The 27543-nt window shown below is 41.5% G+C and overlaps 1 protein-coding gene across 2 annotated transcripts; it reads right to left on the bottom strand.

Moving 5' to 3' along the window:
- Nucleotides 1-525: 525 nt before the first annotated feature.
- rab28 (RAB28, member RAS oncogene family) lies at nt 526-27543 on the bottom strand. Of its 2 annotated transcripts, XM_047585851.1 has the most exons (8): nt 27078-27543; nt 21807-21903; nt 18898-18986; nt 16968-17097; nt 5226-5329; nt 5052-5129; nt 2822-2923; nt 526-2036 (listed from the first exon to the last, which is right to left on the bottom strand). In XM_047585851.1, the coding sequence occupies exons 1-7, from the start codon at nt 27150-27152 to the stop codon at nt 2828-2830; spliced, it is 669 nt and encodes a 222-aa protein (XP_047441807.1). In that variant the 5' UTR covers nt 27153-27543; the 3' UTR covers nt 526-2036; nt 2822-2827. The 2 variants fall into 2 exon arrangements, with proteins under 2 accessions (XP_047441807.1, XP_047441809.1); XM_047585853.1 differs by lacking the exon at nt 2822-2923.

The raw sequence follows: 27543 nt of genomic DNA, 5'->3' as shown, positions 1-27543 counted from the left end.
GTACAGTTAACATTATAATGCTGTTCATCAAGGCAAGGGGAAAAAAGAAGAACAATAAAAAATGAAGCGCATTATCACATAATCAGTGTTCTCAGACATGACGGAGGTGGATTGTAAATTTTAAAGAAATGATTCGTTATAATCATAATCATAATCGCCTCTGCCATCACGGAGCGTCATTGCTATGGGGTGGGGGGTCTGATCTGGTCTGGGTGGGTGCTACATGAATTCCAGGTCCAAATGGTCGATGTTATTTCCTTCTCCTGTCAGTGGTTTTAATGTTGTGGCTGATTAGTGTAATGAATATCTTGATACTCTCATGTTCAGGATGCCTGTGTAGTTCCTACATTAAGGTACTTGGCTGTTAACTTGCTAAACTAACTCACTTTCTGGTTCCCACAACATATGTAGTTGTACAGGAAATGTACACAAAGTACTTTCCTTCAGTGGCCAGTAGAAATTGTATAGTCAGGAAAAACATATCACACACTTATTCTGTATCCATAGATGACGTTCACAAATAGATTCTTGTTTTCCATGAAGCATTTTTTTTATTTAGAAACACAAATCTGCATTGCTGTATAATCTCTAAACTAAACATTCACCTTCAACTGTACATTCTTACATTTTTTTGAGTACATTTCGTTTACATGATCAGAATTTACAGGATGCGTTGTGATGATTCGCAATCAGTGAAAGGAGCTTTGAAATGGAGCAGTGGTTTATTGTACAAAAACATATTTTACACACATGGTGGCGGCTGTTTCCTGTTGGAATAAATCCTATCATGTCAACATGTACTATCACTATAGACGCTACTCTGATAAAACTATTTTTATTTATTTATTTCAGTGGTCTCTAAAAACACATGAGCTGAAGAAGCATTTTATGCATCACAGCCATCTTCAAACTCCTGTTCTATAACGGACAGTTGGATAAGGCTATGTTGAGAAATCTAATTAAATCTGGTTTATTTCATCTCAGCCTGAGTCTAACTTCATCAATACTTCATCAAGACATCATTGGATTTTTTCCTCTAGCTGGGTAAACGTGGGAAAGTTACGTGCTGTGAAAACGTAAATTTAAACTCAAAAATGATTGTAGACATTAAAAGACAAACCTGAAGAACTGAGATGCTATTTGAAAGATGTTAATTATTGTTGGATGTAACCTGAAGAATAAATGATATAAAATGTACTTTTTTCTTAAGAAGTAAAATAACAGTACAACGACCACATCACAGCCCCTAATTGGCAAATACAAAGCGGAGATTCATTTCACTCCACTACAACTTTTTAACATCTAGTTCCCTTCGACTGTTGAGCACCACAGACATAAAAGGACATCTCAGTCAATGGTATGAATGAGCGTTTGGTTTCACGTCCATGTCCAGGGCCATGTCCCATAAGCTCACGAAGCCACTTGGTCGCAAGTACAGACACTTAAATATGTTAATATTGCTGTCTTTAGAAACATACTGACTCTTTGAAATAAATGTCCCTAACAGGAATGGCAGAAGAAAATATGCTAATATATAAAAATAGTTACTGATTACAGTAGCTGTTTTCCTTGTTTTAGATACCAGCTTCATACTAATGCGTATATCAATCGCTTTATTTATATATATTTAAGATGAGCTTCAGAAAGAAAATGATAGCTGCGTGTAAACTTGGAAAAAACTGAGGTCCCATTTCTTCCCTGGTGAACCACCAAAAGAAATCATTCCTGCTCAATATCTGAACTACAGGCCAAGGCCTCAGAACCGCACAGTCTGGTCTTTATCTCACCCGTATAACTGACACACAGGAACACAGAGAACACACTCCCAACACTTTTCATCCAGTCACCCGCTGCATGAGGAATACTGACTGAAGACAATTTTACATCGTTATGCATGAGTGCGCGTGTGTGTGTGCGTGTGTGTGTGTGTGTGTTGGAACCGATCACTGCACCACACACATGGAGCTGCGAGGGGGGTTGACTGTCCTGGCCACGGTGTCCTGACTGTAGTTCACAATGTCCGCCTTCACCACGCGCTGAAAGATGGAAAAACAGACGAACACAGAAGGCGATTAATCTTCCTTCACTTAAAGGGAAACACTTCAGCAAACCTCTACACAGGAAATAGATTAAATAGCGTCCCATAATGACTTACCAACTGCTCCAGAGAGTTTATTACAGTGAAATAAGGCCTAACACACCACAGCCTTAAGAAATAATCTGTTCATTCTTGCAGATTCATATGAGAAGACTGGTACCATAGAGTATAGCATGAAAGCTCAGCAGAAAGACTTGAAGCTGAGGCAAACAGCTACCCGTTGTAATTTACACAGTGACAAATTCTATCTGCACATCTAATCATCATCATGGGGTTACCAGGCAACTAGAAGGAGTCACCAGCATTAGCATTAAAATCATGGTTGCTCGCTGCAGATCATAGGCCAGAGAGAGGAATCGTTCTTTTCATCTAACTCATAGCAGTAATCCATACGAGCATACCTCCAAACTCTTGAACTGTTTCTTTATTATTTGTTTGTAAATAGCTTAAAATCCGTGCTATTCTTTAAGGCACAAGTCAAAATGTTTGTGCACTCCTGCCCCAATCCCGTCAGGAGGAAGATGGAGGTCCATCTGGAGTGAACTCTACGGTAACACTGCGACAGAGGAGGAATTCTACATTTTCTAGACATTGTATCTGAACTATTAGAACCATTACTGCATTTTTTACTTGTTGCTACAACTAGAAAGCTAAAGTTTCTGCATTCTGACGGGGTTACGACAGGATCTACTTGAATAAATCTGAGTGGCTATAGAGACATACTTTCAGCTATTGAACCGAACATATTTTGCTTTGCTGGTTGTTCTCTTGTCTAATCGGGCCTTCATCCTGTGGGTAGTCCACGAGTTCAGCCTTCACAATCCTCTGAGTGGGTTCAGTGCATCAGAACAGAGGATGAATGGAGGACAAGAAAGAGAAAGGACAGAGGCATGAGAGGGAGCATGCTGAAAATGAGAGGAAAGGAGGCCAAAACAGAGTAAAATAAAGACAGCGGATGAATCATGGAGAGGTATAAAAACAGACACAGACAAATTATAAAAGGTCCTTAGATATTTTGTGGACAGGATGTGATGTCTTCAGATGGATAGAAGTTTTAGGATAGAACCAGTTAGTGTTCTAATTTTGTATTTTAAACTTAATCAAACTGCATTTGTACACATCTACTTTATGAATTGAAAAGCATTTGTTACAGACAGATAAAAATTTTAGGATTACTTAATCTTAACTCAAGTTCAACTGATCCAGCATTTGATGATGTTATTAGGAGAGGAGCCTGGGCTCTGCAGAACCACGGCCGAGCAGCCCACATGGCTGAATACCAGGCCCTTGGCTGGTTGGCTGTCTGATTAACGAGCTGCCGAAGCCTGGTGTCGGAGTCAGTGAGTGATCCGTGGCCTCGCTATCTGATCCAGCAGACAGAGGACCATGACGGAGAGGGCTGCCAGGCAGATATAATGCTGCCGGGGGTTGTGACCCTCATGTTCAGCTCTCTAAACCTGACAGCTGATAATGAGGCTCTGCTCGTCCCACGGCTAAACCCAAAGCCACGACCTGCTCAAACCATCATCTCCGTACACGACACAGTTATTCCTTTTACATTTCCAACATTACAAACTTTTTGACGTTTGTTTTGTCTATTTTTTCTAAAATGGGACGCTGACCAAATAAAATACATTTCCACAGACTAAACCGTCCACCAGATTTTTTTTATCTGCCACTATTTTAATGACGGCAAAGATTCCTCATTTTTAGGAATCTTGCAGAGAGAAGTTGTGAAAATAATACGTGTCTGCACCTGTAGATTCCATTTTGTGTTCAGTGTGGTGGTGAAAATATCCTCTTAGCCAAAAATTATTTTTTTCTTATATTTAAGGCCAGATATTTCTGGGCTGCAACCTCTTTTTTGTCATCACTGACCAGACAAATGTAAATAAGTTTACACAAAATCACGAAAGTGAAATACTTCAAGTAAAGTGTTTATAAACACATACCCATGAATTATTATTATTTCTTACAATTGGACACTTTAGAAAAAAGGTAAAACAAAACAAACTAAGCTCTTCCTTACTTGTCTGTGCTTTGGTTTGCATGTTTCTGTCATTAGCACTTCCTCATGAAGTTCAGACTAGATCCAACCACTCAGCACGCTTGATTAGCCTGGATTAAACCACTTTGCTTTACTGACAGATCTATTTGGGGAGGGAGGAGAGAAGAAAGTAGATGGACAGCCCATTTAGTCTGTGCTCGTTTTCTGCTAGTCAGCGACAGTAGTGTTGGTGACGGGAGAGGGGCTTGAGAATTTGGCCCATGCTTCCCCTACATGCTCTCTCTTCTCTGGGGGTCCTGACCTCTCTGCAGCCCCCCAAGCTCATCAACCACTACCCAGCCAGCGTGGCTCCAGCCGGTCATATCAGACCCAGGATTAATGCCTCTGGGGGAGGTGACCTTGTAAATCCTACAGCTGCCATCGCTGGGCACCTTGGCCTGGCTGGCAAGAGCGAGGTCTTGTTTTGGCCCTTAACGGTGGGAGATAAAGCAAATAAATCAGACGGGCAGTGCTAACCTCCTCACCCCTACAACTGCCTACCTTTAACCCCTGACTTCACGCATTAATGTGGTCAATCTGGGTCTATTTACAGACGGGCAGCGACAGTGACAAGCGTAACCATCACAGGACACAGACGTAACAAACTTGTGTTTACGTAACAAGAAGTCTTTTACAGTGTGTGGTGACCCTACGTTGACCTAACACACTCCCTGTGACCTCCCTTAAGTTCAGACATAACATTGCACATGACGCTGAGTGAGAGGAAACCCCCCAAAAAATAATATCTTTTACAGTCAGTTACAAATTTAAGTTAACCATGTGGTGAATTTCAGAGAAAAATGAAAAATGTTACCCGTGTATTTAAGTTACAATGTGGCTTAAAAAGGCTGCTGCATAAATATTTCGGTGAAACTTGAGAGAAACCTTGATGCCATGACGGCTCACCTGGGACTGCTCTATTTCTGCTTTGTTTAGCTTTACACCGAGAATCTCAGCGGCCACTCTCTGGAAACAAAGGTACACCTGCAGAAAGAGGCAACAAGAACAATAAACAAAGGTAAGAATGATCACATTCGCTCCACGTTTATGTTGTTACTGATTAATTCAGACAGTACTAACCGAATCCCCCGTCTTGGCTGATACGAACTGGCTGATGAGGCCGTTCTCTTGACAGAAGCGCTGGTGTTTATCAGCCTTCACTGTCCTCATGTGCTCCATGTCGACTGTGGATGAAACACGGCGTGACGTGAGAAAACGTACAAAAGATGGATGGATAGATTTATGTAGTCGTTATACAGCACACTTGCAGGGTTAACTGTTACATATCAGAACATAAACAGAAAAGATAACTGTTTACACTTGAGTTAAGATGGAAGGTGCCTGCCTAGTGTACGAGGATGGTGCGCATAAAGGCTTATGAAAACAAAGCGTAATTCAATTGTTATGTTGCTTTCAAACCCAGCTGTAGAGGGCCTGTTGCAACATTTTTTTTTTTTTTTTAATTTATGGAGGGACACATTTCAGAGGGTTTCGGAGCAGAGAGAGAAGATAAATTCGGTAGCCCAGAGCGTCCATTACCAGCTGGCATTGAAGCTGGATGTGACACATTTCTCGGTGAAAGCCTAGCAGAGAGGCACCCTGAAGCCATGAACCGCTGTCTGACCTGAAACAGACAAACCAGCCCGGCTGTGGAGAAATGCTTAAGAAACAATACATGAAGACTAGAGGCTACACTCACTGTGAGAGTGTAGATGGAGAAAACAGTTTGACTTATGAGAGCGTTGGGTCTTTCAGGTGTGTGTCAGGGCCCAAGATCTGGGACTGTCAGCCACACTCTGATTTACTGGGAGCACACAATGACGGCACCTTCCTAGCTATTGTCGTGATGCCCTATGTGCATTCGACTCCTGTGCAGTGATACCGAGAGCTTGGCTTCTCTCCTTCCTCCTTCCTATGGGGTCATGCTAGGGTCGATATGGAAGGTCACCCGGGGGTCTTGCTGCTGAAAGCAATAGCTTCGTCCTTTATCTGTGGCTTTGTGCAGGGAGATGGCCACGCCCGGTATCTGGTGCATACATGTCTATGTTAGCTGGAGGAGGTCGGGCTACTGTACGGTGTTGCATTTCTCTCGTCCCCCCGAGTTTTACTCTTTGTGTGAGGTTTCATTGAAGTTGTCATGGATTTACCCCGTTCTCATGCCCCTTAGTGTGTGTGTGTGTGTGTGTGTGTGTGTAAGAGAGAGCAAGAGAGAGAGAGAGAAGGAGGGAAGGAGGGAGGTGGGGATAAAACCAGAAGCAGAGAAAGAGACAGATACATAGCGAGAAAGAAATGTAAACATTGTCCTAATCCTGTATTATTAATATCTCAGTCATATGATGTATGACCCAAAAATGTTAAAGGCCAAAACAAATACATTCAGAAAGAATCAGTTTAGACTAACACGAATATTACCATCATCATAAGTGACATATAAACACAAACCTTTCTGGGCAAGGGCAGACACTTTTACAACTACTCAATGTCCAGAGCAGACTGTCATGTCTCTGCCCGTACATAAACATAGCTGTCTCATAGGCGTCAGCAGGTTATTAATTCCAGTCATTAACAGCGGAGGTACCCAGCATGCTACTAGAAGTAAACACTGCTAATCCTTTGGATCCTGCACACTTGGGAAAGGTTATCAATCATGTGTCACGGTCAGATTAACCAACATTAACAGAGTGGCTGAGGAGCTGGGGAAAGCACGGTACTGTTAAGTAAAAAAAAAAAGTTGTACAAGGGAGTGAGCTTTCTAAATCGGGCATAAGGGTTGGTGCATCAAGTGGTGGGGGGGATATATGGAACTAGGCCGCAGGAGCCATAAAACTGGAAAATCTAAATTTTTGTAGTGAATGCAAGAGTGGTTACGTTGCTAAAATTTTCAGGGACAAGAAGCATTGTGGAGGCCTGACATTGTTGATTAATACATATGAAATAAATGCAGAAATTGGATTCATAGTCATAAATTAATTATGAAGTTTCAGTGAGTAAGGTTCAGACCTGCTGTTCTCCACCTGCCCTCCCCGGGCAAAACGGCACAAACATTAAGATTGATTTGGTTGTTTTAGAATTATAAATGTGTCCAAAAGTTCAAATGTTTGCTCAAAAAAGTGATTTCATTCCACAACAACTGTGCAAACTTAATATCATGTAAACTCCAAGTGCTAAGACATCTAAATGGACCTTGATGTCCATGGAGATGACTTTGTGAACTATATGTTCTAATAGTAAGAGAGACAACTATCACTTTTGTTTAATATATAGTTCATGGTTTTTGAACTACATGGCTCCTTTAGTCACAAAACCGTACTGTAGGTGGTCCAACTTTCTCACGCAAAATAATTTTTCATCATGTGGCATCCATCTGTGGAAACTGAATACAAGACTAATCCCAACGTTTTAGTGTTTTGCTCCATTTTTCTCCCTAATGTACCCATTTCTACTTATCAGGTCAAAACAATCTTCCTCCAATGATCTGGTTTCCCTCTGTTTCTGTCAAACTGTACATCAGCTTAACAACCCCTAGGAAGTGACTGCAAACACGAAATAAACTGTTTAGGCCCCTGAGCGCATAGAGATAGTGGAGTGGATCATCACTCGTCAAGAGCGATGGCCCTCCCTCGCTCTGGTCACCATCAGTGTTTATTTAAAAAGTCTGCCTGTCATTGCGGTGAATTACAAGACAACAGTTAGAGATTAATATCTGGCGGATAAATTGGGCTTTTACCGTAAATAATTGGATTGTTATTGCGGTGACCTATTAAATGGGAACGCAACCAAATGAGAAGAAAATATGGATGTTCCTCTCCGCAAGTTAGTGTCTATGGGGATGTCAGTTCAACTCCTTCATGGAAAGAATCCTCCCACTGGCAGAGCTGATCATCCTGAAACCAGACAGACTTGGGAGAGGTTTCTGATGTCACTTAAAAACTTCAAATTAGAGGATGGATCTGTGGAGAGTATGCTTTTAAACCAGTGCCCTTACTATTTAATGTTCCATGAAATTAAAAAAATGTTAATAATAAATTAACATTTTCATGATTGAACAACTGACTAAAAGTGAGGCTAGGATTGTCTTTAAATGCCCACTAGTATACGTATTCTGGTATCAAAAGCTAGCTTGAGTACTAGATAGAAATGAGCAATCTGAGAACCCATCTTCTATTGTATAATGGCTTAACCTCTGGGGGCCAGTGACACTGATTGTTGTGGTACCAGCTGATAGCAACACCAAGACTACCTGCTTCATGCCTTGGTCAACGTTTATAATACAACAAGCAACTTAACACACAAGAATAGAGTTAAAATCAAGAGACGCTATTAATGACTGGACAGTTTACACACTCAGTGCATTTACATGCACAGCTTAATTGAGCTATGCTCAAAATTTCACTTTCTGACTACGGTCCTTGTCCCAGTTTACATGCAGCGCAAGAAAATCGAATAACTGTTCTCCTTATCTACACTAGGTGGCGATACGTGTCTTTTCAGCGAGATAATACCACGTTAATATGGCCTGATTTCCGGTTGACCTATTACGTGATATAATAAACTAGAGTCGTTCATGCGGCAGACCAGCATTTCAAACAACCAGCAGACGGATAATAGTACATTTTTAAATCTCGTACGTAATGTTCGTGTTGGTGCAGGTAAGATCCACACTGTCCCTCAGACGATTCTTCTAGTGGCTGTGTTTATCTTCTTCTTCTTCTTCTACGACAGGCTTTCTTGGATGTTTTTGTTCCGGGGTCACACGCCAGCGCAGCGGTTGTGGAGCATGCACACACGCATTATCCGATCAATACTGCGATTAAGCTACATGGTGGAGAAAACCGAATTCCAATTGCATCATCTGGGTGTCTTGATCGGATAATGAGAACTCCAATTTTAATCGGAGTAACGTGTTTACATGCACTTACGTTCTCCTGTTATAGTCCGATTAAGGCAATAATTAGTTTTTTTCACGTGCATGTAAACGCACTGACTGTTAACAGTTTAAAACAACATCAACAGCTCTGTTTAGGAAAGCAATTATAGTTGAGGCAGAAATCATTTCAAGACTGGTCAATACTACTTGGACAAACTACATTCAGAAACCGTAACCAGTTTCAACGGAGCCTTTCACCTATAGATTACACCGGGATCCATATCCCAAATAAAATAAAATTTAATCCAGTATTCAAACATGCTCATAAATATAGTCTGTGTAAATTCTGAAAGATAAAATGCATATATGTCTACTTAAAAATGGAAACACATATTGTTAAGTTTACCGATGGTGGTTGGGCTCCAGACATGCTTGATCTGCTATACCCAGCGTCTTATGATGGCTAATCTAAGATAATAGTAACGTAGTTAGGTATTACTGAATCAACTGACTTATCTATTCTCCCATTTTCACAGGGAAGGATTGTTTTATGTGGCATACTATACAGTAAACGGCCCAGTTCACAACCTCTGCTAAACACTTCTGCGTCTATTAGCAACCATGAGCGTCATGAAAATTTATGTTTTTCTAATTTTAAAATACTTTAAGGGGGAGATGAACCAAAAGTTACCGGCAATGTTCCTTCCAAACACTTTTTTATTATTTTCATTGACACAATAGCTGGCCAAATGTGGACAATGTGGCAGTCAAAGATGGATTCTTAGATTCTAAGAGTTCACCGACGCACATTGCCAAGGCAAAACAAAAAGCTAATAGGTCTACGCAGACTAACCAGTCTGAAATCCTATACTTCACTGAGTAATCCTCAGAGGGCTTTTTAAAACCATGCTGTGATAACAGAGACACCTACTTACTGTTCTACTCAGTCAGCTGCTGGGGACCAATTGGAGTAGTTTATCCAAAGAGCAACAGCCAGAGACTAAGCTTGACATAGCACAGTTAATTGCCGGCAGCCTCGTTTAAAACTAAAGAGAGGTTGGCGCGTTGGGGAGCGTGAGGGCTGAGACAGGAATGTGTGAACTGTGTATGTCTGTGTGCGGTAGTAATGGTCGGGTGTGTGTGCGTTGTCAGAGACTTGGGGCTCTGAGGGGTCATATCCCATTAAGTGAAAGTTACAGGGTTGAGCTTAATCAACCCCAGGGGAGAACCTATCACTTCCAACATTACCTCACACTGTGCCTTTAAGACCCTGTTAAGAGGTTTTGCCCCACTTTCCCCACATTGACGACCATGAATCAAATCAGACTCAATATTGAGGGCAAGGATTATCAAACCAAGTCCAGCTCCTAATGAAATGACGTACAGCAAATTGTCCTCCATTCACCACTAAGTTCAAAAACATCCCAGAACGATTCTGCAGCTCTGACATTTAATAGGGTTTTGTGTGTGCAAAAAGAACAATGTTTTCAACAATGTTATGAATGAGGAACCCTTCTTATACATCTTGAGCGGTCTCTGAGTACTACCTGCACAAACTTTCACTTAAAACCTCAACTTCCAGCCACACTTAGAGCACTGTTCAACAGTGATAATTATCTCAAATCAGACCAAATATACAGTAACTTCTATCTATCCCTAAACTCTTCAAAGAAAGCAGCTGTTTATTTCTGCTTTGTTCAGGTCTCCTTTGCAAAAGATCTAAACAGGCCTTTTTAACATGTCATATGCGTTCCCTGAAAATATTCCCCATTGCTACATTTAAATGCCCAATACCATCACCAATTCTTAATATACAATGCACCACAATCAAATTACTGCTCACTAACACCACTAGTGGCCACAGATTCTACATGGTAACTTAAAGCAGCATGATATGATTTTTCCTCAAAGTCTTATAATAAACAGGTAATATTAATTGCAAGTGGCATTTTATTTTCCAATAAACCTCCTGGTACAAGATACAGGGAAACTTTTACCAGTCTAAAAAAGTCAATAAAAGTATAATAAATCATTCTGTGTGATGTCTGATTAATTTAGACATTGATTTAACTTTCACAGCACAAGTGACTAATAAAACAAAATGACTGGTGGAATTTATGTGAAGCGTTTAAATGATTGGGTCCAACTGGCTTACATGACTCAAGGAGAGCTCATAAAATCTGAGGCTTTTGAAATATGAAGGGCAAGATCATTCTGGACCTGTATTACAAATATGTAATATAATGTAAAGGCAAAAAAATATAATTAGTACTGGCTTGTACCCAGTTTCTTTTCTCATAAATACAGTATACGGTAGAATTGATGCAAAAGAAGTTTTCTTTACCCTTTAGACACTATTTAGTCTTTCAGAATATAAGTAATGGCACTAACACACACTTCATTAAACCGTAACAGTGTAGATATTGTTTATAGTTTGCGGTGATTATTTTCTAAAAACTGGGAAATCTAAATTTATTGCAAAAGTACCTGAAACTAAAAATGATTGTAAAATAATTTTGAGCCTCAATGGTCTCTTACAGTACGAGAAAACATAATTTGAGAATCTGTGCACTTGCATAATACGGCAATCTACTACTGACTCTGGACATTTCATCTTAACCTGCGGTAAAATAATTAGAAACAATTATCAGTCTATTAAAGCTTGAAGGCAAGGTAATAATATTATCACGACTTTTCTGACTACGGACAGATGAAGCGCTGTTAGTAGCCGGGTGTTGTCGAGGTGAGCGGGGCCCGTGCAGGAGTCCTCGGGGGAATCCTGACAGAGACAGAGCGCTCTTTGTGCGGCGGCGCCCCTGCCCCGGTGGCCTGAAACGGGCCAGGACTGTCAGGGGACTCGCTTTCCACTAGGTCAGAAGTGTTCTGTCGACAGCTCATTGATCACAGCTCATCTTGTCATTTGATCGTTCTTCACGAAACGATGTGCAGACACACACACGGGCGAAAATGCACACGTTCACATGCACACGTGCATTCACACTTTAAAACATAATCAGATACTCCACAGCGGCTAGTAAAACAATGTGGTCTTCCCCCCGGTTGGGGAATGTAAAACACATAGTGTCCAGCGGTAGCTTTGCAGGCAGGCAGGCAGAGAGCTGGAGAACCGGGCTGCCGCTGCTACAGTAAAACATGGGGCCGAGTACCTTACAGGTCGGGTTAACGGGCTCCCAGGACTCATGAAAAGTGAACAAAAGGCCCAGTTCTAAGCCGACCGCACAAGACGCTGCCCAGCGTTTCACTGGCCATGTCCTCCAAGCTCTCCTGTCGCTGTTAAACTAAGTGGACTTTTATGGGAGAGCAGTAATACATGCCTCTGTGAGCAGCACCGTAACTAGGAGCTATAATAATTATACAGAGCACAGGGGAGCCTTCATAATTGTATATGTCGCATCACTATAAGTCTATTCATAATTATAAAGTATTCCTTATGGGCAACGATGCGTTGGACTGGCCTACATATTCAACTTCAGGCTATGGCAGCGAACCACAACGTGGAAAGTGAGTTCTGCTCACGACTGCCTGAACAAACATCGTCCAAGCTAAAACCTGAAGCATGTGATGTAACATTTCACACCACAAAGAAGTAGATTTAGCAAAAAAAAAGAGGCAAACCATGTTGATATTTCACAAACATTTACAATATATGGCAGCGGATCCACATCAATTGGTTATTTACCCAGTCCTGTGTCAGCAAGGCCCCTTCCAGGAATTCCTCCATATCAATGTTGTGGAGCAGCAAAGAAATAAAGTATAGCCTGAGTGTGATGAGGCTTCCAGGCTGCACTCCGGTCAGGTGGCTAAGCTGTGCTGTGCAACTCAAATGGTCCATGACTTACCACACAAGAAGGTATTCGAAGACTGATCATCTACGGCATGTGCAACAATATTTGCTTTATGGATGACTAAAATGAATGAGGACCTTCCATGTTTCAACAGGCACGAGAGTCAAGAGAGATGAATGCAGGGACTAGAGTTAGGTCAAAAGTTGTTACAATTAAATCTTCGCGTGTACTTCGTTTAGCGTGGAGCACCAGATTGGCCACAGCATGACTGGCATTTGCTGCATTGCTCCGTGTGGGAGAGGCCACCAGTATAGACCTAACCAAACCCTACATCACAGCATCTGCAGCTGTGATTTTACAAAGACTTATCAGTCGCACTGCAATGCAGCTGTAATTCATCCACCTCACTCTTTCTCTATTTCCCTTCTTTTCCACACTTAAAGATAGACAGCACGCTACAGTCGCTGTGGTTAGCGAGACAATTTGATACAGACATTTAGTCTGACCCTTTATGTTAAAAAAAAGAAACAGGAAACGTTGGATTTGCTGTAAACTGTAAACATTCCTGATCTCTATCCGACCATACACCATGCCTTACTGGGTCTATATACTGTATATATAATGTTTTACTGCGCTGAACTTGTGGTCGTGCTACCCACAGTGCAAAACAGACACTGCTGACGTGTTCATCCCTCCTATCTGGGGAGGGGTGAGGGTGCTGGGGTAAGAGTACTGGGCTTTTGTCCCACCACATGTCTATTGTGGCTAAACCTTTCCCTTGGGGGCAATTAGGACCTTTTAGTTTGTTGTAAGAGGACCTAAGTACGAGTGGGTTGAGCCAGGAAAAACATTTTTGAGCTGAACCAAAAACAGAAGCGCATTGAGCTCCTCTGCACTCCTGGATTTCTGAGCATCTCTCTATTAAGAAATGTGCAGGCCTACACTGAACAGACAGGAACTATGGCAGCTTTACAGGGGCAGGGAGGTGACAGGGGTGAGGGAGCTGGAAAGGGGGAGGCTTCAGCTCCAGCCGAGGCCCAGCCAAGAGGGCAAACAACTCAAGACCAACAATGTTGGTGGCAAGGACATGCTTTATGAGAATCGAGAGTTAAGGGAGATCCATGTTTCGCTACAACTTTCACATGGCTCAACGGAAAACTGGGGAGAGAGAAGTGCGACGGGTAACGGTATGTGCTGAGATCTAGCGTAGCGTGTAGAAAGCAAACACACGCGTGTTGTTTAACACAACAGAGCCGCGGAGCCAATGAAAAGACATTACTGTATGTAAAGGCGGAGGTGTTAGTCTACGCATGCGAGAGATAAGAGTAGGTATAAGTGTGTGATTGAAAGACCCAGTGTTTGCACAGGGATGAAAATGAATGCACAAGTATGTTTGAGAGATGGTCCGAGATAGGGGCTTGGAACGGAAAGAAAGGGGAGTAAGAAACGCAGCAGAACAGAAAGGCAGGTAAGACATAATTGAGTGTATATATTGTCTCCATGCGGGGACTTTATCTCCCTGCAGAAGAGAACGTTTCCCATGGCAGGCCTGAGTGGATCAGCAGTGAACAGTGTTAGAACCTCTGAGGAAAACCCATGAGTGATGAGGAGGGGTTAAGAGAACTGAACCCATTTAAGTCACCCAAATAAGGGCTGTACAAGCCCATGATGGATGCTCTGGAGTTCCTGAGGGAAAGAGCACTAGCAATGGGAAGGGTGATGGGTGGGGAGCGGGCAGGGGTCCTGTGATCCCCACTTAATAAAAACAAATTTGTTTGATAAATGACACAGGCTTAATGTCTACAGAGAAATATGTGCACTAATTCTGAACCATTTAAAACATATATATTGTCCCATTCAATAGTACGTGTCCGTACCAAAAAGATTCAAAACATGGATTAGAGTTTTCTAACAGTGTATTATAATTTGAGCATTGGAGACGTCAGACGCTTTCTGATTTAAAACGAAAAAAAGTCACTAATAGGCCAAATGCAGCTGAAGCAAAGAGCAGCAGAATTTATCATTTGGAGCCCTTTCAAAACACACAGCACTTATTGCTCTACTAAAAACGAAACACTCGGCGGTGGAGAGGATGACTGTGCAACAAGCCAACGTTTCTCTTGAGAGGGTCCTGTGTACCATACAGTATTACATGAGGCTGCACTGTAATAAACAGTTATAGTATGTTTAGACAGACCAAGAGTTAAGCATTCTTCCATTACCCATGTGTTCCCAGAAACTAAGTGCATGTTTCTATGTGAAGGCCGGTGTGTGCGTGCAACTGCATAAATAATTGTGTGCACTTATGTATGCCCTCAATAAAACATTTCATTGGCTTCCACTGAATTGTTACAAGTGGTGCCATTATTTGACACAAGGCTCTGGGCAGCACACGGAGGGCACGGGGCTGCAGCACATTGATGCTTAACAAGCACACTTAACCTCAGCCGGCCGTGCTGAGCCGAAGAAAGGGAAGGCTGTTCCCCAGCGGTGACATGGCACAGGAGGGCACTCACACACAGCAAGGAGAGGAGGGGACAGCGTCATTAATGAACCTGCCTGGTCCAAGGGATCAATTACTGTACACCAAGTAAAAAAGACAGTGTTCAAATTAAACTAGAAGGATGGCACAGGGTAATTCTGAAAATGCATGTTGTATTTGTAAGACTCAAACTTTAACTTTCAAATTATGCTAAAAACAAGTAAAGTAAGCATTATTATGTTCATGACATCAGTGACCAGCGTTCACCTTAAGTTTATCTAAGTACAAACACTAAAAATGTCTGTGCGGTAAAACGCCACAATCTCCCCAAAGACAAGTCCTTACAAAGACATAAATCTGTCCTGTTTTTATAAGCTGCTTGTTATGTCTATACTTCTATTTTAGTTGTCACAAACATGTTGCCTCACTCAGACCAACAGCATGGGAACCATTTAAAAGAAATCTAAACTCCCAAAAGAATCCAGTGTATTCATATGCTCAGCACCATTGTTAACGTGGGCCAAGTACTTAAGTTGGACAAAAAAGAGCTACGATATTTGAAAATGTTTGAAGATATCTAGCTGTAGACATTTCCAGCTAGATATCTGGACTGACTCGCTTCAGGCGCCCTGGAAAACAGGGAGTCCACGGCAGGGTTCAGGGATTCATAAAGTCTCACGAGGTAATTGATTGGTCCTAGTGGGGCAATCTGTGTGGGATTTTGTTTTTCTTTTTTCAGCTTGTAGGACCAGAAAAAACACATATGAACCATTCTCAGCAATAGAGCCATTAGAGGGAGAGTGAGTGAGCGAGTGGGGAGTGCAGAGCCTGACAGCAGGATGTACACTACTTAAATATTACAGTACACACACTCAGCCACACACCCAATACCTAGCCTAAATACAGAGGCGCCCAACGTTAAAGCCGAGGCATTAGAAGATGCAACGGATCCGAAGACAAGAGAATCCGCTCTAGACAGGCGAATTAAACCATGACCTATGGTCCCCATTGAGTAACATTAGCGAGAGCTTCCTGTGTGCAGACACCACTCTGCTGACCGTTCATCATCGCCTGGGAAGGTGGACAGTCACCATTACATACACACACTGACGCCTCACTTTACAATAACACAGCGGCAGCCATGACTCCACATCTGTCAAGGGGATGTTTAAAAAGAGTCATCATTATTGGGCTTTATTTTGGAGATGAGGGGGATGGGTGTGGGCTGATAGCGGCGGAGTCGTCTGGTTAACATCGAATTCCTCACCTTAACCAGCTACTCGGGACAGGAGAGCAGGCTCAAACTGAGGGGAAGGTGGGGAGGCAGACGGGTACTGACGGGGAGGGAGAGGGGAGCAGATAAGAGGTAACTTGGGTCCACTGGCCCGGGAATATTAAATCATTGTCAGTCCCTCCCAAGAGTTCACAAACATCAGCATTCCCATCGCTCTAAAACCTTACACACTCTTATCATCGTCCTTATCACAGCAATCAGTTTTCTGGTGCTCTGACAAACACATCTGCTCACATCAAACATACTCCTCCTCGCCCAAACCCAGACATGCAACGCGAAAATGCATCTGGATGGAATTTCCAAACTTAATAGTAATTGAAACGCACCGTAATTATTCTTACGATGTGTGTGTTTCTATGCGTGTAACACTCACTTTTGTTGCCTACCAAGGAGACAACTGGCTGAATGTCAGACTCCTCGTTGGCCTTTTTAACCATGCTGAACCAATCCTCCAGATTCTCAAAGCTCTGGTAGTTGGTGATGTCGTACACCAGGAGAACCCCCTAAATGGGAAAAAGGAGAGATAAACAACGGTGATGTTAGCAGCCTCTCATGTGAGCGCCTCATATTCACACCCGCGCGCTGGGAGATGACAGACGGGAGCACACTGCCCCTTTTCGACCTCATATTCATTAATAAATAAGACTGAGTGAGAAAGGTAACAGTAGGTGGCACTGCTCCTCTTCTAAGAGTGAGGGACAGCCTCGTATATAAGGGGACACACTCACTCAAATATAACCCCTGACGTGAGTTACCATTATAACTCAAGTGAGGCTTTGTGGATTTGTGTGGATGGATGTAACGGGTTTGTCATAAATAATTCTCAGTTTTGTAAGCATTCTCCAAATTCACTGCAGAATAGAGGTCAGGATTGGTTATCTGCTGTCTGAGCTAATGAATGAAGGCCGTCTGCTTTGAGACATTTTTCTCCTCCCCTGGTAATCCTTAAAACTGTATGCAGTCATGCAACAATACCAGAGCCGGGTTTGAGCGAAGCTTCAGGGCAGAAGGGGTTGTTTACACGAACACATAAATTAATCAAAAAGTAAACAGATACCCGAGCTGTTGGCATAATTCAAGACAAATAATAATCACATAGCTCAGCCGTCGCTACTTCAGCTTTAGTAGTTTAAAGGGCAGCAGCTGAACGCGAGCCAAAGTCAACTTTAACTGCATGATGCAACACGACTGAAGGGTTGTCTGCTGCTTTTTTGTTCGACAGACACGCACTGTCACAACACGCAAGCTCGGTGACGACAGCTCATGCCCCCGACAATTACTGCGAGCCTCTCTGAACAGCCATGATTGATTACAGGATGCATAGTGCTCAACAATAGGTGTGAAAGTTCTATACAACGCTGACGACAAACTTCCTAAGCAAAGTGTCGTAATGGAGTAAAGGAAAGGGCTGCAGACATGGAGGATATACTAGCACGCAGTTTAGACCTGGCCTAAGAAAATGGCAAAAAAAAAAAAAAAAAGCACAAAAATGCACAAAAATTAATGCTTCCAACTAGTGTTTGTCAAGTTTTCCTTGATGTGCCCGCGCATTAGATCTTGCTCTACGGTGTACTAAAATACTTTTGAAGTAGGCTTCTTCAAAGAAGCACTCATCCGCAGCAACACAGCTACCAGTGGACACTTTTGTCTCTGGTACAATTCGTACAAATAATAGTGTTTGTACAAAGCTTGTCTGTCATTTTAATGACCACAATGTTGAATTTTCCACAGGGAAAAGTATTAAACGGAAGCTAAGGTTTTACATTTTATTTACTAATCATGTAAACACAGAGCACTAGATAGCCAAAAAGTTCAGTATTTTTTTTATGTACACATAAAATCTTTAACAAATGTAGTTTGTGAATATGATTTTATTTCACACAGTTTAGCTATAGTATACAATATTGCCAACATTTGTTCTGTATAACACAAATCATTCAAATCTAACACCTGCGTAAATTGTAAAGATATGATGATGTTAAAGCTCCACTGACCCATTACGACCTGTGAATCCAAGCGACAGTTTATTATGATTTGGCTCCAGAGGGAGTGGCAGACGCTGAATAAAGCTGCCCCGGCAGTGATAACAGGCATGAACAGTCACAAACACTGAACTATTAGGAAACTGGAAACGACTTCTTCTTGTGACTTATTATTTCCATTGTGATAAACATCTAAACCATTTAACAATTTTCTTCCTGAGTTACATTATATATCTATAGATGCATATATATCTATATATATTAATGCAGAATAAAAGTAGTAAGTAGCAACAGATTTACTGTGTGCATGTGTGTCCTTACATGAGCGCCGTAGACATATTTATCCAGCATTTTCCCCCCTAATGTTTGGCCTCCAATGTCCCACACCTGCAGGGTCACATTCAAGTTGCCTAGAGAGGAAAAGAAGAGGAGATATTTAAACATGTCTACAAAACAAATCAAACATACAAATGCACTCTACAATAAGGGAAAGGGTGTTTCAGACTTTAGACTTCTACTTTCTTTTCCTAAAAACAACTTTCTCTATTTTTCAGTTAAATTAACACAATCTATAAATATTAAGTAAAACGTATTAATGCAGCATATACAGGTTTTCCAATCCGGATGCTTTTTGTTCTTTTTAATCGTTAACTTGTTTGTTTTCACAAAGCTCAAAATCCTGTGGAAATAATGGGTCAGCTGTAACTGGAGCCTGTATTTTGGGTGACCGATTCCTCTAATAAAAGTCGACTTTGTTGATATACATAATGGAAACAATAAATCAGCGATTAATCTTTCATGAAAAGCGCTCTTGAACTGGCAGGTTACCTACACCTCACATCCAAGAATATCCAGGCCAGAGATTGAGGGGGATGAATAGGTACGCTTACCCTCTAATTTAAACATTCTCAATACCCTGGTGGGTATAAAAAAGACTTCTTATTAGCCTGGGAAGAGCTGTTTGCATTGTGCCATATCCTGCCAAGTAAGGAAAGTGAGGAGAATTATGTGCTGTTAAGGAAAATAGCAATAATTAAACAGAAAATAAGAGGAAAAGAGGACTGTTGTCCTTTTGCTCGTGGAAAGAGAAAGAAGGAGTGAACGAGAGGGAGAGAGAAAAAGACGGGCACAAAAAACCAAATCCAAATAAATATTTTCTTCCTCTGGAAAATGAAAGGGGTTGGTGAAAAAAAGTCAAAAAAAAAAAAAAAAAACTAGGAGGGAGGACCAGACAGCGCAGAGTTTATGTTGGTGTGATGAAGGCCCTGCGCTGGACTGGAGCAGAGCGTACGCTGTGGACACGGCTGGACGACTCAACCCCTTCATAAGTCCCCTTTTTAAAGCACAGGAAGGAAACGCTGAGGTTCACAGTCACTAGATCTAGACTATACAGTGTCAATGTAAAGCTACATTGAAGAGTGCAATGAATAACGGCTCCTTGGTGTCATAAAGAGCCATCCCCACCCATCCACTCAGACACTGGCTTTATTTGTGTTTCAAAGATTCACGCTGACTCAACAGTGCTGACATTTTTTTCTGCTTTGCAAAAACTGAAAACTGCAATTGTAAGACCAGCAGATACACCTCAAACTGATAGCAGGGTCAGAAAAAAAGAGCGTGTTGATAATAAAACTGTCGTTAAAGAGTGATGCTTACTTGATGCAGACCAACAGCCTCTGAAAGTTAGAGTTTAACAGAATTTATCAAGTACATTTCACCTCTAGTCAATCCCCTTCAGCGCCTGGACCTCACTGGTTTGGCAGGGACATCTGGAAGAGGTATTGTTATAAAAAGCACACACAGAGGAGGCTGTTGTGTGCCAGTCGGCCTCGCCTCACCTCTCCCTGCGTTGGAAAATGTACATTAAGTTTGACAAGCCGGGCCTTCATGGTGAGAGGGGCCAACGCTGGCTATAGGCTACTCTCCCCCCTGCTGCAAAAGACCCTTACAGCCCCATAGAGACCCGCAGAACCACACAACCTCTCCAGTACAAGGCAGGGTGGGGGTCCCACCAAAGTTTGAGACCACCCAGCTCGCAGAGCCACCCTCCTCTTCATCAGCTCATCAACACCCAATTCCCCAGAAAATGGGCCATTTAACAACTCTGGTGTCGGACCCAGTGTTGTTGCTGCCTCAGTGATAAAGGCACATGTACACTATATTTAAACAAAGCTCAGATCAGTGGCTATTTCAGGAAAAGAAACTTACTGGAAAGAGAAGTCACACGATTAACTGCATTCGCTCGAGTTTGTATTAAGGAGCTGAACCCAGTCTGTGCTTATGGTTAGATTTTTTTCATCCTCACTCCACCACAACATTTTTGGGGGTTTAGTTCTCCTAAGTCTCATAAGCTGAACCTGACACAAAATCAAAATAGAACCCTTCGGCCAACTCACAAATCAGCATAACTTTTACTTTTAGCACTTAATTTGCCCTCGCTTAATGTTGTTTTATTAGTAATGAAAGAATGGAGCCACTTTGCAGATTTCTGGAACTTTGGCTTTGGCAGAGTTTGAGAAATGCCTTTTAAATGCTGAAAATCCCCATTTCACATGGTAGGAAGTACAAATGGAGTGCTTTCGTCTAAATATAGCACCAGTCAATAAACATTTATTTTACGTATCTAGTGGGGGATACAGAGTGTGGCCTTTTTTCCACAGGTTCAAGATAAACAAATAACAACATCAGAGTTTTATGCTGTGCAGGACAAAGATCGGTTGAACTTGGAGATCAGCAACGTATGGATATAAAATGTTAATGTATTTACTCTATGCTGTGCCCACAGGATTATGAGCAAGGCTCGCCCATTTGGACATTACCTGTCCATTGGCCTTGTGTGCTATTTGCTCTGGAAAGAAGAACTTTCAGAGTGAATAATCCTGAGAAGTGACAGACGCTCTACAATGAGGAGCTACCAGAAAGGACACATTCATCTCCAGAGTTAACCTGAAGGATAAACTCTGGAAAAGGCAGGACAAGAAAAAACAAGAAATACAAACATAAGAGAAAGCGATGGTGAACAAGAGGCCTCTTGTTAGAGTTTGATTCTATTAATATTCTTTTTTAAAACACATGTAAAATTAAAGTTCATATCAGCAAGTCAGTATATTATGTTCAGAATTTATTGATTTATTAAAAATCTGCAGCTGTCAGTACGTGCTCGTGCAATGCCCGTCTGCGTGTGTCTCAAAAAAATCAAGTACTCCCAAAAGATTAAGAAGATGTCTCACCTGGAAGGCTTATTCTCTTCAGAAAGAAATCCAGGCCGATGGTTTGTTTGTACTGCTTCCCAAAAGCCTCCTGTGCAAACCTGGTGGCGAGTGATGTCTGAAACGGAGACAAAAGGAAAGACGTGGAGAATGAGTGCCTCTGCAGCGATCAGCAGGACTAAAGGTATCACATTTAAAGCAGCTAAGTGTCAATTATGATTCATTCTGTGCATATTATTTGTCTAATATAATAAATACACATTTATGCAAAGCATAAAAACTAAAAAGTTAAATACACATCGTGCTCCAGCACAAAATGCAAGATGCTGCAAAAGTTGTTCCAGAGAAAATACACAGTATATTAAAGAACTTCCTGAAAAAGTGATATTTCGGCAGCGAGCAGTAAGAAAATTCATTTCATAGACATTGTCCAAATGCCAAACTAAGCGTTCAACAATATTTTTATTTTCTACAATTTCTACAAAAATACAGAGCTATCATTTATCATATCACAACACTTCTGTGTGATTCTTTTTCACAACACCATGCAGCCACAAGCCTTAGAAAATACGTATTGAAGCATTGAAGTGCACACTGGTTTCATCATTCAAATTCATTTTAAGCTCTCTCAGATACTTTGTGATTGACTCCGATGGCTGCTGATGTAATTGTCTGCCTCCTTTGCCCGTCGCGGGTGTGACAGTTAAAATCAACGCAAATTACAAAAACAGGTGTCGGAGTCTGTGTCATGTCTCCGGACTGAAGACCTAATAATTGCCACAAATTATAAAGCCTCCATCACTGTCACCGTTGTGTTTGAGGAGAGAAAAAAAGCATGTTGGGCTGTCCTGAAATCCATGGGAATTCAACACGCAGGCTTGACATGCCAAGTTTAATTCATTTTGATGGATGAGGATAGGAAAAAAATGAAGTGCTGAATGTCTATTAGCTATCTTTAGAGCAGTGTGCTTACATAAACACAACAGAAAAGTGAAGCGATGGGATTCCCTGAGTGTTCGTGTGGCAGCAAATGCATTTTAATGTGGTACTCGACGATCGCTGAGGGTTAGAGGATTTAAAACTAGATTCTTTCTTTCAATCCACTAAGCTTTCACTTGAGCCTCTGCTCTTATCTACCACACATGATTTTCACCAAATGTTTAAAATAAGGCAGGATTTCTTTCATTAGAATAAAACAAGAAAACGCGAAAAAAAAAAAAAGAGAAAAAAAAGAGTTGGTTTTCTTAACCTACCCAATTTGTCATTGTGGATGTCACAAAATCTTTATCATTATTCGAGCTTGGGTTTTTAAATGTAATAATTTAATGTGAATTACGCATGAAATGTAATAATTTCATGTGTAATTCTGACCTTTGCAATAATGTTTGATCCTTCTAATTCTCAAAAAGTTCAACAATCTACAGACGTTTTGTAATCCCAGCCAGTGGAGCATGTCGGCCTCAAGAGTGACTGAAAAATTACTAGAGGTGACTGACGCAAAAAGGAGAAAATCAGGCCATTTAAGTAGCCCAAACAATCACTGACAACACAGGAATAACAAGATCGGACAGCAAAAATGTATTCCACATGCTCGCGTTGGCCTCGTTGGCCATTTGTCTTGGCATTCCAGTAGCTTGGCTCTCCTCCCTCAACGTAGTCCTTTTTTTTTTTTTTTTCCACCGTACAATTGGAACTAAACAAGGAATGTAAAAAGTTGGCGTAATCCTGACACTCCAACAGAGAACAGCACAGGGTCACTACTGATACCGATGCCGGGAAATGGGGGAAGTTCAACTGAAACAAGAAACTGGGAGAGAGGGAAAAAATATGGCAAGCTGACTATGACCATGTGATGCAACTCATATGAGCAGAGGCATGGTATCAAAACTGGCTCCTTATTCTGGCTGAAAGACGTCGGACTGTAAAGATTTGTTAAGATATAGGTTCTATTGATGTACAGGGCCTGCACCTAAAGCTCCTTTCCACCCTATGGGCCAGAGAACAGCAAATATTGAGGAAAAACCAAGTGCCTTGAAAAATAGACCTGTGTGTGAGCTAGGCCCAGCGCCTTAAGAGCTTGGCTAAATGTGAGACTCCATATTTTAAAAACATCTCGCTCAGGTGGACAAGCCTTCCCACATCTCCCTGTATTTCTGAATGGACAACCGACCACAAGCAAAAATACCACTGAAAAGGCTGTCCAAGAAAAACTGATCCGATTGCAATTTGCTCAGCAAATTGACATTAATAAGGGGGGAAACGGCATTCAAGATGTCAGTCAGTGGTGCCTACTCAAAATGGGAGGGGGGGCAGGGATCCTGTTTTTTTGCCCAAAACAGACAAGCAGGTAAGTCATTCGGACAGTGACGAGCTGACACCTGGCAGCAGCGTGAGGAGGGTTATTAATGTAGCGTATCTACTGGGAACTGAGTTGTGTGTGTTCTCTTCACACACACACACACACACACACACACACACACACACCCACCCCCAAAAAGAAAATGTCGACTTTCCAGAATGAGAACATTCATTTTTCTCATTGGGTCTCACCATTACTGCTACATTCATTTTCTTTCTCCCAGAGGAAGGGGAGATTAGTTACAAGAGGGGATGTGTAGCTGAAAAGCACTTGACATCCCTGCCTTACACTTGCATTCACTCGGGGATTCGAGATGCAGTGAAGAAGAAACATAGCTGTATTGTCATGACAACCTCCTTGCTTTGCTGAAAATGATTGTTTGGTGTAACTAGGAAAAATTCCACTGTTGTTGATGTAAGTGACTCAAGTGAAGCCTTTTTATTCCAAGTCTTTAAAATGATTGTAATGAATATGATTCAGTCCAGCAGTTTTGAAAGGAAATCCAAAGTAAAAGCAGTGCTAAAGCTTGTGCAGACTTAGCCAGGAGAGACAATGCACTGGCAAAATCTATTTTTGTTCACACCTCAGACATCCATACAACAAAAATATCACGTATTATATTGAGAAAACAGCAGCATTTCTTACATGGGCTGCCCAGACGCAATTTTCTTAAATTGGGCCTCCCTCTGGAACCAAATGCATATGGGGTCCTTGGCCAGGAGAAGAGAAGTATACTGACGGAAAACAGCCACCAGCTGCAGGTAAGCAGCTAAGCAAATTGTGGCCTTTCTTTATCGACTGTCACTCTCTGTACTGTGCAGCACTTCAGCCCACTGAGCAGTAGCAGAATCCCCAAAGCGTATTACAAATGTGGAAATTCATGATCACAGCTTCACTTACTGTTCGAAAACTGAGATGAAATATTTAACTGAAGAAAACCAAAAATAATAATAATATTCGATCCGATGTGTTTTATTCAAAGATGTAATTTATGTGTCTGTTGTTTCTGTTTGGGCACTTCAGTCTCATACACATAAAACACGGGTTTCATAGATATTCATTAAAGCAGTCATCTTCGCATGATGACTAGACTGGCAGAAAGCATACACAAACAACCATTTATTTTACAATCTACAATTTCAGTTACACGGCTCCACAGGCACACAGTCTACAAGTCAATCAACGGCACATGCAATGTGGATTAAGGACTGGGTTGATTTAATAGGTTTAGAACGACAGGTTTATGTCAGATATAAATCCACTATACCATCTTTGAGATAGAATCTAAACTAATAGTTGTACTTTGTTCTAAGACTGACTCAACACTGATAAAAAGCCCTTTTTGGAAGAATAGAATGAGAGTTATTTTCAAGAAAAATGTGCATTTCATTTAATCCTTGTATGAAAAAGCTCTACTTAGATTACCTTTATTTCAGCACATGGTGTTATTTTAGAAACATTTTCCTCTAATATCTGGTGTTTTGCTTCAGTATTTCCTTGTATTATTAATAAAATTGACACGTACATTTCACCACTCAGGGCTTTCTCGTGGCTTTGTCTTGTAAAAAATAACAATAATGTTTCTCATCATAGATTTTTTGGATGATGTTATTTGTACTAAAAAGAGCTGCGCACCATCTACTAGTGTTACATGCAAATAAAATCCTTTCATAGCAAGAGTAAATTATAATGTTGGCACTTAAAGGAATACAACACCACTTTTTCTGGTCCACTTTCCACATTGTCAGATTTGCAGGACTTTCACTGTGTAATATACTGGCATCAAATGTCCTGCAGCTTGCAATGCAAAAATTACAAAATTATTACCCTCTGTCCATCATAGGTGTTTTTTTTTCTTGAGTGATATAACCAAGCAACCTGTTGAATAACAGGTCACAAATTTAAGGAAGTGCAAAAAACATGCAAAAAGAGCATCTAAATGTAAACACAAAGGTTGTGCATTTAATAGCCACCTAATCATAATATATTCATCATTTTGACCTATATAAAGTAGGAATAAATGCCCCACATCTTTCTCATAGTTGTAATCATTAATGTTAAAATGTTGCACACCTCTTCCTGTCTCACAGACTGTCATTAATACCTTTATAAGGTATTCTGTTCACACACTCAGGTGTGCAATAAAGTAACAAAAAAAAAATCATAGTCACTGTCAACAAAATGAAACTACAGTTGTGTGCAACAGCCAGGCTATAAAAAGAGATGACCAGCTGGTCTGCTGATATCAGCTTTCGAAGGTTTATTTGTCCAAAATGTCAAACAAAACAAGAAATTTGAAAATGTCACCTCAGCTGATTAGCAGACAGAGTAAGTGGCAAATTATAATGCTAATGAAATGACCCTCCAATGTGTCAAATCAAAAGAACCATTAAAAACAAACATATGAAAGTCATACCTTTACAGCAAACAACACAAAACCTATGACGACGACATAAACATAGCACTACAAGCAATTCACTTTCCCTTATGTTTTTATATCAGGGACAAACTAACATTAAAGTTATATGGGTGCTATTTTAGTGTGGCTATTTCGTTTAAATGTCTGCTGCACTGGAAGAATAAAACCCCGTTGCACGGTGGCAGATACGGCAAAAATAGCGTTTCCCTGCCTATGCTATAATAACAAAGTGACAACTCTGATTTAAATTTTCCTCCATTGTGTTGTCTTGTTGTGTTTTACTAGCAGTGGTGCTACCTAGCGGTGTTTTTAGCTAATAGCCAACTTAGCGTCGGTCGCCATGGTGACTAGGAAGACAATGCCGTGTCAGAAGGAAACTGACTGAACCGTCGCGCACCTAATAAAATAAAACACACACACACACACACACAGTGCTACTATGTAAATGCCCCACTCGAACGAACGCCTTCTTCACTAACGCGGTGCGTTTGGTGCGTGTCTGTGGTGGTCTCACCTTCCCACTCGCTCCGTCTCCAATCACTACCATTTTAAGCTGCTTGTCCTGGCTGTCCTCCTCCGAGTCCGACATGACGCAGGAATATACACCAACGTTACCAGCGTGTGAAATCCAAACACTATAAATGGGTCCCCGGTTGCTGAATGAAGCTATCTGGCTAATCACAGATGGATTAAACGAGCGTTGAGTGGGCAAGAAGACGCCATTTTGACTCCACTAGCTAACACTGGCTGGCTGCTACTGCTGCTGCTCTTCTCGGCGTGATCCACTCACACACAGCCGTCACACATATTTACAGTTAAACTGTGGGTAGCAGCGACTAAAACACAAAACGGAGGCCACTGTTTTGGAAGGCTTTCGGGCGGTAAATATGTTCAGTATCGCCGCTGAAGCCGTTTGTCCTCGCTGGGAAAATCAGAAACCGAAGCACCGGCGCCTGTGGTTGAGTCCTGTGAGTGACGCG

Source organism: Mugil cephalus, chromosome 5 (genome assembly GCF_022458985.1).
Source record: "Mugil cephalus isolate CIBA_MC_2020 chromosome 5, CIBA_Mcephalus_1.1, whole genome shotgun sequence".
NCBI lineage: Eukaryota > Metazoa > Chordata > Actinopteri > Mugiliformes > Mugilidae > Mugil > Mugil cephalus.
This window is presented reverse-complemented; position numbering and strand designations above follow the sequence as displayed.

Excerpts from the sequence above, each read along its gene's own strand:
- rab28 (XM_047585851.1), bottom strand. The coding sequence starts at position 27,152 with ATGTCGGACTCGGAGGAGGACAGCCAGGACAAGCAGCTTAAAATGGTA. Across the intron at positions 18,987-21,806 it reads GAAGAGAATAAGCCTTCCAG|GCAACTTGAATGTGACCCTG; the intron begins GTGAGACATCTT and ends TTTCCTCTCTAG. Across the intron at positions 5,130-5,225 it reads CAGCCAAGACGGGGGATTCG|GTGTACCTTTGTTTCCAGAG; the intron begins GTTAGTACTGTC and ends CTCTTTCTGCAG.